Raw genomic sequence first — 18,743 nt, forward strand, 5'->3', positions numbered from 1 at the left:
CAGTATGTCGTGCTCTTCAAAATTATTATAAAAATAAATTTTGTTACAAACAAGCACTAGTTGTTATAGCTGAAATATTTACATTTTAAAACAAAAAATTTACAAAACACTCACGCCAACAAAACCCATTAAAAAATAAACGAGACAATGAAGCAGTAACACTAAAATAATTTAACTAAAGCAACGTCAAAAATCAAATTTTTGAATATTTTTGTTGTTAACATACCACATACATAAAATAAATATTGTTTACATTTTATTGTGTTCCAAAAACTTTTTTTATGTTGTTTCGTTAATAACATTTTTTCAGTAAAAATGTTTGATTTTAATAGTATTGTTGATTCCATTAGTGCTGCTAATATCATTTGAGTAGTGTTGTTGTTATGTTGGTATTAACATTTAGTTTGTTCATAAAGTTATATTTAATATAAAGTTAGTTATTTTTTAACATTTTTAACAGTTAAAATAATCACCAGTCATAAGTTAAAAACTAATTTCTCCTAAAATTGTGTGAAGTAAATAAAATTAATATAAGCATATAGGGTATAAGCATACACTTTTCAGTTAGTTGAAAATCCTTTTAGTTAGGAATATTGGTGACTTTCATATTGCATGTTTATTAACAATTACAAATAATTACAGAAATAAAAAAGTTCATTGTCATTTTGAAAAGTTGCTTAAAATCAATAGCACTATAAAAGCTTATTCTTTTAGATGTGTTATTTGCTACAAGAATGAATATGTTATTCACTACAAGACTTAATGTGTTATTTCCTACAAGACTTAATGTGTTATTTGCTACAAGACTTAATGTGTTAGTTGTTACAAGAAATAGCATTTAGGTGTTGCCATATTTTGCCAAAATAAAATTTTTTTTTAAATATATTCAAAAACTAAATGCATACTTTTTAGAGAGGAGTTATTTGAGAAAGAAGACGATATGTGGCTTTTGATATCAATTATTGAACACTGCATTAATTATGAAGATGCTGAATGGGGGTAAACCTTGCTTTAAAATGTTTATTGGCTTTTTTATGTTTATTTAATTTGCTTCAAATATTATTACTGTATTTTAATATTATTGTTATTATTTTATTATTATTATTATCTGAGATGTGTCCGAACCAGTTTATGTCAAGTCCCCAAATCGGGTACCCGGAAGAAAATACTAGGTCCAAGTTCAGATACCCAGCACCGGGTCCATTTTAAAAAGGTGGAATAAAAGCTTGTAAAATCTCTATTGCTGAATAGTGTACCGTTTGGTCAACATCATGAAATTTAACTAATTAGAGTTCAAGGATTGATATTCAGACAAGCAAACCATACATATAAACATAGCTGCTCTTGAATGTTGATATTCAGACAAGCATATATAGCTGAATATACATATATAACTGAAGTGTATTTCTTATAAAACTTATTACTGAGTGGACAAAAAAAAGGTGGATGTAGATTTAAATAAAACTAAAAAAAAGGTGGATGTAGATTTAAATAAAACTAAAAAAAGGTGGATTTAGATTTAAATAAAACTAAAAAAAAGGTGGATGTAGATTTAAATAAAACTAAAAAAAAGGTGGATGTAGATTTAAATGAAACTAACTCCAAAGCCTTCTTAAGAAAGGACAGGAGTTTTTGATATCTGTTGCATTAAAAGTATTCAAGGTAATATTATTTTAACTTCAAATACTACAAATGGAATTGATTCTTCTGTGGATACTTATATTATGTACACATGTTTACCATTTAATTAAAAATGGAATGCCATTGGACATAACTGGCACAATAGTTATAATTAGTAGTCAAAACAGCAACATGCAACTAAAAAAACTGTAAAAACAGCAACTGGATTGCAACTTGTCTTCGTGGTGCACACATAGCATTTTTACTTTTTATGTTTTGTAATTATGTTTTGTTAAATGGTTATGTAGGTAATATGCCATCAATTTCTGAAAAGATTATTCCTTCTGTTCTGAAAGATTTTGGCTAACCAATGTGTGGCAGCCCTATAATATTGTCGAAACAGTTATTTTCATAGCTACGTATCTGAATAATTATATTATTCAGATATGTAGTATTTAGTAGTAATATAATTAGTCATAAATAAACATCTAAAGTTTCAGATGTTTAAAAATCATTACAAATGGAATAACATAAGCAGGCATTATATAAATATATATATATATATATATATATATATATATATATATATATATATATATCTTAATTATTCACCTCCCCAAGGCCACTACAGTCAAGGAGGCTACTTTTGTGGTTATAGTCCTCTCTCAACTCTATAACTCCGAAACACGAACCTCAATGAACAAGACTGTTGTGCAGAGAAGCAAGTTGAGCTTGGTACTATCAGGGACTTGGTGGGGATCAAACTATGAAATTCTTGCTGTAGTGGTGTAGTAGTAGAGGCGAGTGCTCTACCATTACACCACTACCGCATATATATACATATATTTATATAATGCTATTTATATATATATTTACTATATATATATATATTTATATATATGTAATATATATATATAATATATATATATATATATATATATATATATATATATATATATATATATATATATATATATATATATATATATATATATATATAGTATATATATATATATATATATATATATATATATATATATTATATAATATATATATCTTATACTGCTGGTTTAGATGAGCAGTCTGACGTCATACTGAAATAGTTTGCTGCCAGGGGCTTCAGTACATACATCGACTGACAAATAGCCTGACAGTTAAATTACCAGGTACCCGGCACATCACTAATTATTATTATTATTAGCTATTTAACAATTAATTTTTTTTATTACATCAACAGGATATTTGTTATTCAACTTGTTATCAGATGCAAAAATTTCACTTTGTTATACAAAAATCTTATCGACTATCCAGAATACAGGTATTGTATTATAAACTTCAGGTATATTATTAAGATTTTAGTCTTCATTAGATTATTATTTTGTTTTTGTTTATGCACCTAATTTGTGAAATGTATAGATAAACTTGAAGTTTCTTTAGAATTTGATTTTTCTTTTTCTTATGTTTGAAGTTGAAGATTTGTGAATTCTATAAAGTAATTTCAAAAACTTACCTCACATAATCCAATGTAACAACTTATCTTAAGTTTTATTTAACAAAAAAATAAAAAAAAATTCTTTAACACCTAAACAAAGTCATCATAGTTTCATTTCTTGGTTTTTTAATTAATTGTTATTTCATATTTTAGGTTATTTCTTCTAGATGTGTTATTAGAAGACTTGAATTGTAAGAGAAGTTGTTTTTCATGTTCATATTGGGTTTTTTTAATAGTTGTTCTTATCTTCTATTTTTTTTTTAAGGTTGCAAATATATTTCTAAGGAAGAAACATTTTTGTTCTTTGCTGAAAATTTTGAATCAAAATCGCTGTGTATAATGATGTTAGTTGCTGAAGATTGCCAACAGTTTCATGAAGTTTGTTTTTTATTGTTTTAAATGTTTTTTTGTATATATATTCATATATATATATATATTCATATATATATATATATATTCATATATATATATATATATATATATATATATATATATATATATATATACATATATATATATATATATATATATATATATATATATATATATATATATATATATATATAGGTATGTATGTATATATATATATATATATATATATATATATATATATATATATATATATATATATATATATATATATATATATATATATATATATATATATATATATATATATATATATATATATATATATATATATATATATATATATATATATATATATATATATATATATATATATATATATATATATATATATATATATATATATAGGTATGTATGTATATATATATATATATATATATATATATATATATATATATATATATATATATATATATATATATAGGTATGTATGTATATATATATATATATATATATATATATATATATATATATATATATATATATATATATATATATATATATATATATATATATATATATATATATAGGTATGTATGTATATATATATATATATATATATATATAGATATATATATATGTATATATATATATATATATATATATATATATATATATATATATATATATATATATATCACATTTTATTTTGACTGCTCCTAGCATTTTTCTGCTGCGTATATATGAGAAAATGAGATCTGTAAAGTTTTAGAGCTCTAACTTTATCTTTTATCTCTCACAAGCCACCTTAAGTTTCAAAAATCATGATTTTTGGGTGAAAAAAGCCTATTTTTACAGTGCTTGTGTAGTCACAGTTTGAAAGAAACAGGCTAATCTTATGTTGAACCATGTACTATTAACCGTCATTAGTTAGAAAAAAATTGGGAGCAGTTTGAATAAAACCGTTAGTTAGGCTTGAAGTGCATTCAAAGATACGCAGTTGACACAATTTACCCATTTTTATGCGGTTTGACGCAGTTGACAAAATCAAACAAAATACTGATCTAATCATTATGAAATGGGTTTAAATTGATTTCCGAACCCCTTTCACACCTAATTAGACCAATGAAAATCCAAAATCGGTTAAAAACTACTAATTATGTTTAATTTTATTTATATATTATACAACATAAACATTTTCTTTTCTTTCCATCACTCCCTTGGGGTCTTCCAGCCTTTATTTTCTGGTCCACTGCTAGGAGAAGATCTTGCCTCAACTCTTTATCATGGCTTCCATCAACAAAGTCCTGTATAAGCTTAACATTCCTCTCTACAGCATTATTAGTTACAGGAATGTTGGAGATAAAATCCTTGAACTTTGTGTAGCCAGACAATCTGTTCCACATACTAGGTGGAATGTTCAGCCATTTAAGCTAATGGCTATCCAATTTTAAGATGTTAAATATCAAAATGGATTCTGAATCAACTAACTCAGACAACCTGGGCCTCTCTCCTTCTTTGTCAATGAAACCTGATACATTAACCTTCTTATACATAAATGACAGAGGATCCTTTTCTTTTGAATCATTTATCATCTGGATTCTTTCAGCAATTTCAGTCTTTTCCTCATCTGACACTCCAGGATCCAGTAAAATAAATGGGATCAAAGTTGGATGAAGATAACATGTATGGTTTGCAATGCTATCGAGACATTTGGCTGCAACATTAGGTCTGCTCTTCATGTATGACTTCATCTCCCAGATTGTTTTTATGTCATGTCTTGGAGAAATTACAGTCTGGGACAAGGTTAAGAACCACTTTGCATGATACAATGCTACAAACTCAGAGATGGCCTCAACTTCTCTTTTTGTAGGAAGCTATGGAAATAATCTGTCATTTGGCTCAGAATTTGCAACATAATGTAATATATAGCCTGTGCCATAAACCTTGCATGATGAATTGCTCCAGGTTGTCGAACTGTCAGTTGATCAATCTCTGGGGATAAATAGAATTGAACAATTTCTGCTAGGTCCCAATAATCACCTCTGGGTATTTTTTCTGCATCCAACAACTTTGTGATAAGTTCAGTCTGACAAGCTCCAGTAGAATCAGTGACAGGAGGTACTCCAAGCAAAAAATGTTCTCCATCACAAGTTACACTCAATGCTAAGCGCTCTCTTTTGAGTTTCTTTCCATCAGTATACTCTTTGACTAGCTTTCCATCATAATGAAGAATCGTGTTTGATGCGGCTTTTGCTCTTAAAGCTTCCCCTGGCTTTCTCCGCTGTTTCCTGTATGACCTTTCTACCAATTCTGTGTATATTGGAATTTGACATACCTTTACTGGAAAGTTCACTTGTATCAGTCACCTGCTTTAAAATATCGGATTGAGCTCTGATGCTTACATGTTTAATCTTTGAAATAAGGACATTATCTCCTACTATGCCAGCAGATGTAGATGGTTGTGGATCTATCTCATCTTTACTTAAATCTGTAGAATTAGAGGTGTCTGTTTCCTCTGAAGATATTTCTGTTTCACTTGAAGATGAAACCTGCAGCTCAGATTGATAACTAGTCATGATCTGCTCCAGACATTCTTACTCTTGCCTGTTGAGATCTTTGAGCAGAATAAATGTACCTTTTATATTTCTTCCCAATGTACATTTTCCGGCAACTTCTTTGATCATTTATGAAAATGATATCTTCTGCCTTGTCTACCTGAGATATTTTCTTATTTTTCTCTAATATTTGTATCACATCACTAATATTTGGCATAACATCAAAAAGAACAGACAAAATATTGTCTTTGAAAATTATTCTCTTTGTCTACTTCTTTAGTGTTTTGCCTTTTTTGAAGAGAAATCAATTTTTTGTGCTTGGCTAGCAATTCACTCATTTTCTTCTGTACTTTGTCCACTCTGGATGTTGAAATTCCAGCTTTTTTATAAATAGCAGTGACCTTTTTAACCAAACACTGACAATTTTCCCTCACAAATGAGCTTGAAATCATGAGAGAATCCACAGCAGAGAAGGGTTTTATCTTTGATCTTAGTATTTTTAGACTTTGATAAATAATAATGCTCCAAAATGTCTTTGTTAGAAGGGAGTTGATTGTCATTCAACTTGTCACTTATACTCTTAAGAAGTAATTTTTCTTTCTTTTTTCTGGTTTTAGCCATTCTGTTCAATTAAGTTTACTCTCTGCACTGGAGTCAAATAATAACTATAATAGACAGAAGTTTATAAAAGTGTCCTATCACTTACAGAATTATAAAGTGTTCTTTCACTTAAAAAGATAAAGTTACTCAAAGTTTCAATGATAGTGTTCTATCACTACTCTGAAGCACTTTTGGTAATCCTTTGTAAAATAAAATTATTATTTTGCTTTTAAAATGTTTTAGGCATTTTTGAGACAATGCAAGAAAGCAAAATAATAATTTTATTTTACGCCGCTTTTCTGAAGGATTAACATTGCAACTAACTCCCTGGCCCCACCCCTTGCCAAGGAAATGCATTGTTCCAAATAACCCCCCCTCCTCCCCAAACCCCCAGGTCAGAATTTGCTCGCCACATTTAGATTGTAGTATTCCCCCACCCTCTCCCTAATTTATATAACACGCAATATTATAGGCATTTTTACATGTTTAAAATCTTGTCACTTTAGGAATATTTTGGAAAAACATACATAACTTTAACATTTTTCAACCAATTTTGGATTTTCGTTGGTCTAATTAGGTGTGAAAAGGGTTCGGAAATCGATTTAGACTCATTTCATAATGATTAGATTAGTATTTGTTTGATTTTGTCAACCGCGTCAAACCGCATAAAAATGGGTAAATTGTGTCAACTGCGTATCTTTAAACTCACTTCAAACCTAACTAACGGTTTTATTCAAACTGCTCCCAATTTTTTTCTAACTAATGAGGGTTAATAGTACATGGTTCAACATAAGATTAGCCTGTATCTTTCAAACTGTGACTACACAAGCACTGCAAAAACAGGCTTTTTTCACCCAAAAATCATGATTTTTGAAACTTAAGGTGGCTTGTGAGAGATAAAAGATAAAGTTAGAGCTCTAAAACTTTACAGATCTCATTTTCTCACATATGCGCAGCAAAAAAATGCTAGAAGATGTCAAAATAAAATGTGACCCTGAAAACGGGACACCATTTATATATATATATATATATATATAATATATATATATATTTATATATATATATATATATATAATATATATATATATATATATGTATATAATATATATATATATATATATATATATTATATATATATATATATATATATATATATATATATATATATATATATATATATATATATATATATATATATTAAAAACTACATTTTTAATATTATATTTTTTTTAAATAGTTTTTAAAAAAGAATTTTTTCAATTAGTGTTTTTATAAAATTTCGCTTCTTTTGAGACCTGCCTGATGTTTAAAAACCTTGTGCAACATCTAAAAATTCTTGAAAATACCTTGAATTTTTACTAAATTTTTGTTTTAGTAGATGGATAATAATGGAAGGTTCCATAACTTAAAGTAGTAAAAGAATAAAACTGTTATTTTTATTTTTTTATTACTTAAAGTTTACTGTGCTGAGATGTTTTTTTTTAACATTACCTATCACAAAATCTAATACTCTATTCTCATATATAAACTCTTAATTGTTTACTGTGACTAAAAGTTATTTCTCACTTCTCTTCTAAAACTTGTGGTCTAAACCAAGTTTCTTTTAAAGTCTTGCAAAGGACTTTTAAAATTTTCTTCTGTACTCTCAAAGGTATTTAACAAATGTAAAGAGCATCATTAAAAGAGCATCAGTGGCTTCAATTTTAAAAACTCTGAAAGTTGCTCTGTCTCGTTCAACTATTGCCCAGCTTTTTTGATATTATTTGTGAGATTTTTGAGTCTCTTAACTTCCTAAATCCTTAGTTTAATTAGTCTTGAGACTAATTAAACTAAGAACAAACTTTGATGATCATAATAACAGTTCTATTGTAGTAATAAATATTTAACAAATAGTTTAATAATTTAGCAGTAGTAGTAGTAGTAGTAGTAGTAGTAGTAGTAGTAGTAGTAGTAGTAGTAGTAGTAGTAGTAGTAGTAGTAGTAGTAGTAGTAGTAGTAGTAGTAGTAATTAGTAGTATATATTTATAAGCATATACATTTAGGAATCATTGCTGCTGTATAAAACTCTGTCATTGTTGTGTGAAGCTACGTCACATGTAAAGTTTACATTATTAAGACAGAAGAAAAGTTTGATGCAATGTGCATTAGGTAAGATTATTTTTGTTTGTTTGTTTATAATATACTAAAACGTTTATCTAAACTTTTTGAATTCTTTACCACCGTTGAGTGTATCGATTAATTTCGAAGGAATATTAATACCCTCGTTATCAAGTATATTAAAAACAGTTATAAAAAATAAAACCGCTATATTATACAAAACCATTTAAATTTACAAAATAATATTCTTTGTAAGAGCTTCTTTTTAAGAGTTTTTTAAGATAGTTTTTTGTAACATAAGAATTTGAACATGGGTTTCCAAAAAGACGTTGTCACATAATCGCCATCATCCCGGTTAAGACCATTGCCACGAAAGGTACTTTTATTGTGTTGTATTTCCAACACTTCCCTAACTTTCCTATTAAAATTATTTATATCTATTTTTAAGGTATTGCGACCATTCTAGTGGAAATTTTCCCTTTACCTTACCTCTGAATTTTCCCCTTTACCTTGTTGTGCGCTTGTTTGAAGCTGGCATGTCCGAGATGATATCTTCAGTCCAGTTTCACCTACATAACATTTGCCACAAGAGCACTCTAATTTGTAAACTGGGATAGGAATTAACCGGTAGTGTAGGTTTATTTTTAGAACTTAGTAGACTTTGGAGATTTTTTGGAGACTTAAACACTGGTGTGGATCCTGCTTTTTTAAAAACTCTTTGTAACTTAGGACTGATTCCAGGGATCCAGGGTAAAGATTCAAATCTTTTTGGAGACATTAGGAAATGTTGATTTTTTGTGAGATTCTTTTTATTGTTAACACTTTCTTTCATAGAGTTAACTAGTTTTTCCAGACTTTTCCTCTAATACCCGTTTTCTACAAATACATCAATAAGAAACGACAACTCATCATCAATCTTATTTATTGTGCATAAATGTAGTGCTCTATGGACAAAGCCAATAAAGACATCATTGATAATTTTAGGGTCATGTATTTTAAAACTATATGTACCGTACATATATAAATATACCTATATGTATATTTATATATATATATATATATATATATATATATATATATATATATATGCAATTTATTATTACTCAATGTTCCTAAAAAACAGAGCAATAACAAATTAGTAAAAACACTTTTAATGTGATTTAGTTTAATTCAAAACTTGAGTGCTTTATTTCATTAATTATTTTTTGTGAAACTAAAGATAATCAATAAATTATTATCTTTAGTTTCATCAAAAGAGGCATATAAAAGCATCAATAAAATATATTTATCAAAAATGCGATTCTTGAAAAAAATGTTAGGCAAAGAGAAAGGCAAAGAAAAATAGTTATACTTCAAGATTTGATAAGAAATATGTAATGGTCTAGTATAAGATGACATTTGGTGCCAGAGTTGCTTATTAGGTTTAATCAAATATACTACTGAACATCTACATTTTTCAAATTAGGTTTATTAAAAATACTATATCAGTGGTTTTAACTTTAGATTTTTTTTTAATGCAGGTTTATTGAAAAATATAGCTTCAATGGATTTAGCTGTAAATATAAATGAAAAAAGTCCAACTTTTGGTTTTAAGCGCGATCTTATTCGATTGATTGGAAATATGAGTTATCAAAATGAAGCTATTCAAAATGAGGTTAGTTTTAAAATTTTGATTTAAAATACTTCTAGAATTGATTTAAAAAAAAATTTCTTGATAAATAAATTTGTACTTAGTTGCTTAAGGTTGATCAGCTTTTCTTTATTACTTAATGTACTATAGCAAAACTTGTTAGCTAAGCTCTTGTCATTTGTTGTTTAAGGCCTTCGTTGTTTTTTTGCTTATTCTCTGTACTTGTAACAGTATACAACAGTTGTACAGTATTGTAAGCATTATACAAATAGAAAAAATATTTCAAAAAATTATGAAAATATTTCAAAGATTTTCATGCTAATTTAAATTGCGCCCCTGTAATGAGTTGCATCTCTTTAATGATTCTTCTTTAATGAATCTTCTTAGACCGTTTAGTCAGTTGCATCCCTATAAAGTTATATATATATATATATATATATATATATATATATATATATATATATATATATATATATATATATATATATATATACATACAGTATTGGACAAAACATTTGCAACCAACATCGAACAATGCTAAAAAGTGTTCTTAATTTTACATGTCTTAAAAACGAAACGAACTATACTACCACAGCAAACAGTTCAGAAGTCTGGAGTCATAGCATGCCATGACATTAGCAATCAGCTGACAGGTGACAGCACACAGGCAGAATTTCGTTGACAAGTGCCATTTTGCAGCGGACAAAACAAGTGCAACTTTTTTGGTTTGTTTCATTTTCTTAAGTCTGGTCCGTGTCAATGTCACGGAAGTTTTTTTAATAATTAAAGAAAGTATCCAGAAGTTTCCAGAAGAAGCATCTGGAAGCATCCAGTAGCATCCAGAAGTATCCAGAAACATTCAAAAGCATCCAGACGCATCCAGAAGCATCGAAAAGAAGCATCTAGAATCTTCCAGAACAGGTTCACACAGGTTCATTTTACTATATAAGAGACATGTAAATTGACATGTAATTCAGTCAGTATATGGAAGTCAATCAGTCAGTATTATCAAGACAGTTTATCGAAGTGAGTTTTATCAAAGTGTTTTATCAAAGAACATCAATACAAGAAGTGAAATGCAACAAGTGTTTCATTACATCAATACAGTCCACATCCAACCAAGACGTTGAGTTCCACAGAGCATTATTGTATCATCACAAGGTAAATGTAACATGGTAAGCCTTGAGAAGCGTGATTATTTATTTTTATTATTTTTATGACTTCAAGTGCAAAAATGGCTCCCGACAGTCTTGGATTGGAACTGAGAAAGAAAATTATTGGCAATTACGTAAGTGGAATGTTACAAAAAAGTATTTGTGATAAATATCGCGTGAAAAAATGGACTGTATCAAGACTATGTTCCAAATATCGTTCCACCACTTCCACTTCCACCACTTTTTAGAGAGGATTCTATGATTGTCAGATCCGTCAAGAAGGATCCCTGGATGTCATCAGTCGAGATACAAAAGCAATTAGAACTGCCCGTATCGGACCGAACAATCAGATGACGTGCTGTTGAAGCCGGATTGTTTTCTCGACGCCCTGCAAAGAAACCGCTGATTTCACTAAAAACCAGAAGAAAAAAATCCTATTTGCTACATCTCATATTGACTGGAATGTGCAGAAATGGCGAACTGTCCTGTTCAGTGATGAATCAAAGTTCAACATCATTGGGAGCGATGGCATTTGCCGTGTACGTCGACCGGCTGGAAAACGCCTCGATTTACGTTACTGCCATAAGACCGTGAAGCATGGTGGAGGCAATGTAATGGTCTGGGGGTGTTTTTCTGCTAACGGTCTAGGTCCAATACATTGAAACGATGGAATAATGGACCGTTTCATGTATAAAATATCCTGAAAGATGTTATGTTACTTCATGCTGAATGGAATATGCCAATAAAATGGGTTTTTTAGCAAGACAACGATCCGAAACACACTGCAAAAGTAGTCAACCATTGGTTTCAAGACAACCACCTATCAGTGATGGATTGGCCGTCTCAATCTCCGATCTCAACCCTATCGAGAACCTGTGGGAGATCGTCAACCGCAGAATTAATCGTGAAGGTGTTCGTAATAAGGATCAACTGTTTGAACAAATCCAAAAGGCCTGGGCAGCGATTCCACAAAGTTTCATTGATCACCAGATCGAATCTATGCCTCGAAGATGCAAAGCTGTGATCGACAACAAAGGATTTGCCACGAAATATTGATAGCGAAATACAGCTTGGTCAATATTTTGTCAAGTTGCACTTGTTTTGTCCAGAAGGAAATCAACTTTTTTTAATACTTTTGATTAATTATTAATTTTCATGTACAAATAATGAACTTTGTGATGAATAAAACTTGAAGAACTTTGTCTCTAAACAGTTACATAGTTATTTCTCTAAATTGAAAAAATACAGCACTTTTATATAAAGAAACTAAATTAGCATTATTTGGTTGCACTCGTTTTGTCCGATACTGTATATATATATATATATATATATATATATATATATATATATATATATATATATATATATATATATATATATATATATATCCCTTTATATATCTATATATATATATCTATATATATATCTATATATATATATATATATATATATATATATATATATTTGTATATATATATATATATATATATATGTATATACATATATATATATATATATATATATATTTATATACATATATATATATGTATATATATATATATATATATATATATATATACACCTTTTTATAGATATATATATAGTTCTATAGATTGTTGCATTTGGGAGTACTGAAGGAAAAAAATGATTCTTACGCCAACAAATGTCACTTTTAATTACTTTTGACTTTCGTCCAACATTTGCGTGTTGTCAGAAAGTAAAAACCATTAATTTAATTACAAATTGATCGTTTTTTAAAAAAACCCACAAAAACGCAAATTTAATTGACCAGAATGTTTTTAAAAACATTCTAAATGTTTTTAAAAACATTCTGAATGTTTTTAAAAACATTCTGAATGTTTTTAACAATACAAATAATGTTTTTATTTTTATTTTTTTTAATAAAATGTTTTTATTATAATTTTTTTTACTGTAAATCATGCGCGGAGTGTTGCTACATCGACTATCTTATAGCCTGACTTGCAGCAAAGTGCTGCTACATCGACTGACAAATAGCCTGACTTGCAACGGAGTGCTGCTATATCGACTGACAAATAGCCTGACTCACATCGGAGTGCTGCTACATTGACTATCTTTTAACCTGACTTGCAAGGGAGTGCTGCTACATCGACTGAGGGTTTGGTTGGGGCAGGCAGTCTATCAATTAATAAATAAAAAAATTCCGGTATTGCATTTTAATTTTTACTTTTTGTCAACAAAATACAGAAAAACTTTCTGACAACCAGTTAAGAGTTATATATATATACATACATATATATGTATATATATATATATATATATATATATATATATATATATATATATATATATATATATATATATATATATATATATATGTATATATATATATATGTATATATATATATATATATATAAGGGGTATATATATATATGTACATATGTAATATATGTAATTCTTATATGTTGTCAGAAAGTTTTTTCCGTATTTTATTGACAAAAAGTAAAAAATTAAAATGCAAGACCGTAATTTTTTTTTTAATTGATAGACTGCCTGCCCAACCAAACTCTTAGCCGATGTAGCAGCACTCCCTTTCGAGTCAGGCTAAAAGATAGTAGATGTAGCAGCACTCTGTTGTGAGTCAGGCTATTATAGGCTAAAATAATATTTTTTTGTAAAATTAATATTTATTTTATATTTAATTTTTAACAATATTAAATGAATTTATTAAAAAAAAACAAAAAAGTTTTAGTTTATTTTGAAATGAATGCAAGTTAAAAATGTCTAAATTCATACTCTTAAAGACTGCACTTTAATAGTTACAAAATATTTTACCATTAGCACTAAAGAGCTCAAAGAATAAAAACAGAGGCAATTGGCCATTGGTCTCCCTTACCACGTTTTATGTTAATTCTCTTAAAGTTTTATCTAATTCATCGCATTATATTCATTAGCATTATTTTTACCCAATTAAACATTTGGTTACGTATTTCATTAATTTTTTTCTTTTGTTTACTCAATGCTTGTAATTTTCATTTCATACAGGACCATTCTATACAATCAAATTTTAAGTATGATTGTATAGGCTTTTTGATATTTAGCAAGTATTTAAGGCAGTGCACAGTGATTTAGAAACACTTAAAATTTGGCCAAAATACAGTTTTTTGAGTAGCGCAATTTAAATAATGTTATTAGCTAACTATTTTCTAAAGCTTCTTATGATTTTAACGGTATAAAAAAATAAGTACTGAAATAAAAGATTCAAACGTTAATTTATGTTTGAAAGTGACCGAAAACAGCTTTTTTTTATCATTACAATTTTATCATTTTTAAATCTTGATTTTCTCCCTAAATACAAAACCTTTCAATTTAATTTTCTATATATACAAAGATAATAGATAACTTTATCTTAAATTATGAAAATATTTGAAATATGTATTTATACACTTTGTAAGAAATGCATTTAAAAAATGCAATTGTAACAAGTTTAAACTGATTTTTATAGTGCTAGGACTTTATATATATATATATATATATATATATATATATATATATAATATATATATATATATATATATATATATATATATATATATGTATATATATATATATATATATGTATATGTATATATATATATATATATATATATATATATATATATATATATATATATATATATATATATATATATATATATATATATATATGTATATGTATATATATAATATATATATATATATATATATATATATATATATATATATATATTTATATATATATTCACATTAAAATGTTTTGTTCAGAAACATTAGGAAAAACTCTTAAAACATAAAAGTTAAAGGTAATTTACCCATTTTTCGCGTTTTGCATATAGCTTTTTTTTTACATCAGCTCTGCTTAAAACAGAACATCCTAGCTAAATCCACTTAACCATAGTTATAAGAAAAATATAGCTTAAAAGTAAACAAAAGCGCAAAAAAAGTTTTAATTCCTTCATACTGTTTTTCTTGTTTTTTGACTTCTGAACCTGCTCAGAAAGATTGTTATTAGCGTTTTTCTGTTACTTTACTATGTTTTTTTGTGTTTTTATTGGAACAAGTCTTTTTTGCAATGCCTGGTAAAAATTGTGTAATATGTAGTTCAATTTCAACTTCAAGAAGACACAATAGACACAATTTTTTTTTTTACCAGAAACAGCTGGATCTACTACCTTGTTTATAATACGACCAGAATCATTTTATTTAACTGTTACCAGAAGCAACTGTAATCTTAAAAAAACTTTTTTTTCAATGTTTTGTAGATATATATATAAATCTGACTTTTCTCACATTGTAGATTGTTTTAGTTCAAATTTTGATTTAATCATATTAACTAGAACAATTCTATGTAATTATCTATATTAAGAACAAGATTTTTAAGTTTTGACTTTAAAGAAAATATATTGTCAGGAAGACTAATTAAGGTGTATTTTGGAATTAATTTGTTATATAAATAGGGGCCACAATAAGAGATAGAGAGTTGAGAGTTTTTTTTCGGAGTACAATAAAGTTGCCAGTTGCTCTAGTATTAAACTTATTGGTAATTGAATGAAAGAAGTTTTGTGTGAATCATGAAGGTACTAATCCCATTTTATATTTTAGCTTAAGCTTTTGACTCAGTAAATGATTTTGTTGGTCAATTAAATCACTAGAATGATAAAATAGTAAAAAGAATCTTCAGGTCAACAAGAAGGAAGTTTTGATGAGAGCTTAAAATCAATATTGTTTATTTCTTCACAAATTTTTGAAGCTTCGCAAATTACACTGCATTCATTCAAAGAAGTTGTTAAAGTTTTATTTGGAAATGGTGTTTAATTTATTTTTACTGAAAGACTTTCAGAGAAGATATTCCATCTATCAGAGATTTTAACTACAGCATCAATGCAATCAAGTTGCAGTTTTCAATTTGTCCAATTACTGGTAATGTTTAATGTAATGACAATGTTAAAGTTTTTCAAAATAAAAAGAAATAATTAAGAGTTGTCAATTCAAATTAAAAACCAGAGCTCTTTAAATTAAAGACCAACATTGAGCTCTACCTTTCCACATGTACATATATATACTGTAGTGTGTGTATATATATACATATATATATGTATATATATATATATATATATATATATATATATATGAATTTCTACATATACACATTATAGTGTGTGTATATATATATATATATATATATATATATATATATATATATATATATATATATATATATATATATATATATATATATATATATATATATATATATATATATATATATATATATATATATATATATTTATTTATTTATTTATTAGTAAGTGACTGGGGCCCCAGCTAAAAATGACACTTTTTACAAACTCGGCCCCGGCAAAATTATAGGATTTAGCAGAGGTTGATAGCTGGGGCTGGAAAAAAATTAATACTTTTTTTATTATAATTTTATATTTACATTTACTATTTATTACATACTGGCATATATTTATATATTTTTAAAATCTAATTTACTTTTAACCACTATTAAGTTATGAGTTACTTTAAAATAGAGGACAGGTTAAAATACTAGAAAATGGCTAACTGAAGACTTTAAAAGTTGCAAGATTTATTAAAAATGAAAACACGAAGATGGGGAAGAGGTAAAAGTCTTTTTTGATGTGCAAGGACAAAAAACTGAATTGATAAAAGTTTTTATTGCATGAAGGGAGAGATACAGTAAAAGGATGCAACTTGTTGAATAAGAAGCCAAGTAAGAATGAGTTTTGGTTTATCGTAATAGAGATGGTAGCTTATTTAAGCATTGACCATGATAGTATTTTTAGAAAAAAGAAAGAAATGCAACCTTGCAACAATGGGAGAGTAACTCAAGCTTGGTGGATAAAACAGGTTTTATTACATTTACAATGTGCTTTTAGACTTTATCTGAGAATAAGAGGGTTATTATTCGTCAATATAGGAATGCCAACAATATTGCAACATTTTTTTGCAGTAAATAAATGAGATTTGTTACCTTGAAAAATTTAAATCCACAAGCCACTGCAAGCCTTAGGCTGTTACAGAAGAGAGATCAAATTAAGACCTGGTGCTTGTTCTAAGCAATTAAAGAGTGAAGGTTTTTTGTCCAGACAAGAGTATATAGTTGAGTTGTTAGCTAATAGAGGTACTTTAGATGTAAAATTTTCATGAAAATTGTTATTGTAGATAAGAAACATTACAGGAGCAAAGAGAGAACTTTGTGGTACCCTTAAAGTTACTTGAAATAAAGTGGAGTGTAGGCCTTCAAGAATAACTTTAATTCCGCAGTTAGAAAGAAACAATTTATTAATTTCAAAAACTTTATATAAAGAAACTAATAACAGCGTGACGACTAATCGTAGGATAGTTGGAGACGTTAAAGTGTTTTCTAGAGTTTTGAAAAATTGGACCACTTATTTAGCACTTTTTAAAAGTCTAGCAAAAATTGAAAAGAATTCTGGAGAATACTTTTTTAAGACTATGATGGAAACCATGTCATGATGGAAACCATGTCTGGAGCACAAACTGTAGAAGTATTCAATTGAGAATTAACTTTAGCATTAAAAGCCATAGTGATTTTAATGTTTAACAATGGGTTAATCTGTTTAACTGGCAAGAAAAGTGTGGCCATTAGATTCAAGAGTTGAATATGAGTAAGATTGTTTTGCAAAAAACTCTGCCTTATTCTGGAGAGAAGTAAAAAGTCACGAATTAGAGATTAAATGTTAGACTTACTTTAGTTAATGACACTGTTGAAGACTTACCAAAAGTCTCTAGATCCTAACATCTGAGATTAGAAACAAGATTTAGTAAACTTAGAATAAAAGAGGTTAACATCAGACAGGACCTTTTTACATTGGCTTCTTGGAATAATAAAAGGACATTTGTTTATAAGAGAGATGTTCTTGTAAAAAAGATGGAAAAAAAAAATTACTTTTAATAAAGCAACTGCTCAAGGTGCTAAAAAATGCAGAGTAGAATGAGACTTGACTTAATATTAAATAGAAGGAATATAAGCTTTTAATTTTATTCCAGAAGGAATAAAAGCTTCCAAGATGCGCTTTAGTTATGCATACATATTATAGGTATAAACATATATTTTTGCTATTTATTTAGATGCTGGCAAACAATATCCATTCATATTTATATAAACTTTAATATCTATATCGTGTAGTCTTTGCCAAAATAGAAGATGATCAGACGA

At 27.4% G+C, this 18,743-nt stretch overlaps 1 protein-coding gene across 2 annotated transcripts in view; it reads left to right on the top strand.

Annotated features, from left to right (window-relative positions):
• Positions 1–18,743, top strand: part of LOC100206609 (ataxin-10) — a 40,303-nt gene that overhangs the window by 11,625 nt on the left and 9,935 nt on the right. For both annotated transcript variants that reach the window (XM_065814703.1, XM_065814704.1), the window contains 6 exons: positions 913–999; positions 2,858–2,938; positions 3,266–3,303; positions 3,378–3,490; positions 8,682–8,787; positions 10,257–10,390. In XM_065814703.1, coding sequence (XP_065670775.1) covers positions 913–999; positions 2,858–2,938; positions 3,266–3,303; positions 3,378–3,490; positions 8,682–8,787; positions 10,257–10,390 — 559 coding nt within the window. The remainder of the gene's footprint in view (positions 1–912; positions 1,000–2,857; positions 2,939–3,265; positions 3,304–3,377; positions 3,491–8,681; positions 8,788–10,256; positions 10,391–18,743) is intronic.

The sequence above is a fragment of the Hydra vulgaris genome, chromosome 12, assembly GCF_038396675.1.
Source record: "Hydra vulgaris chromosome 12, alternate assembly HydraT2T_AEP".
NCBI classification, from domain to species: Eukaryota; Metazoa; Cnidaria; class Hydrozoa; order Anthoathecata; family Hydridae; genus Hydra; species Hydra vulgaris.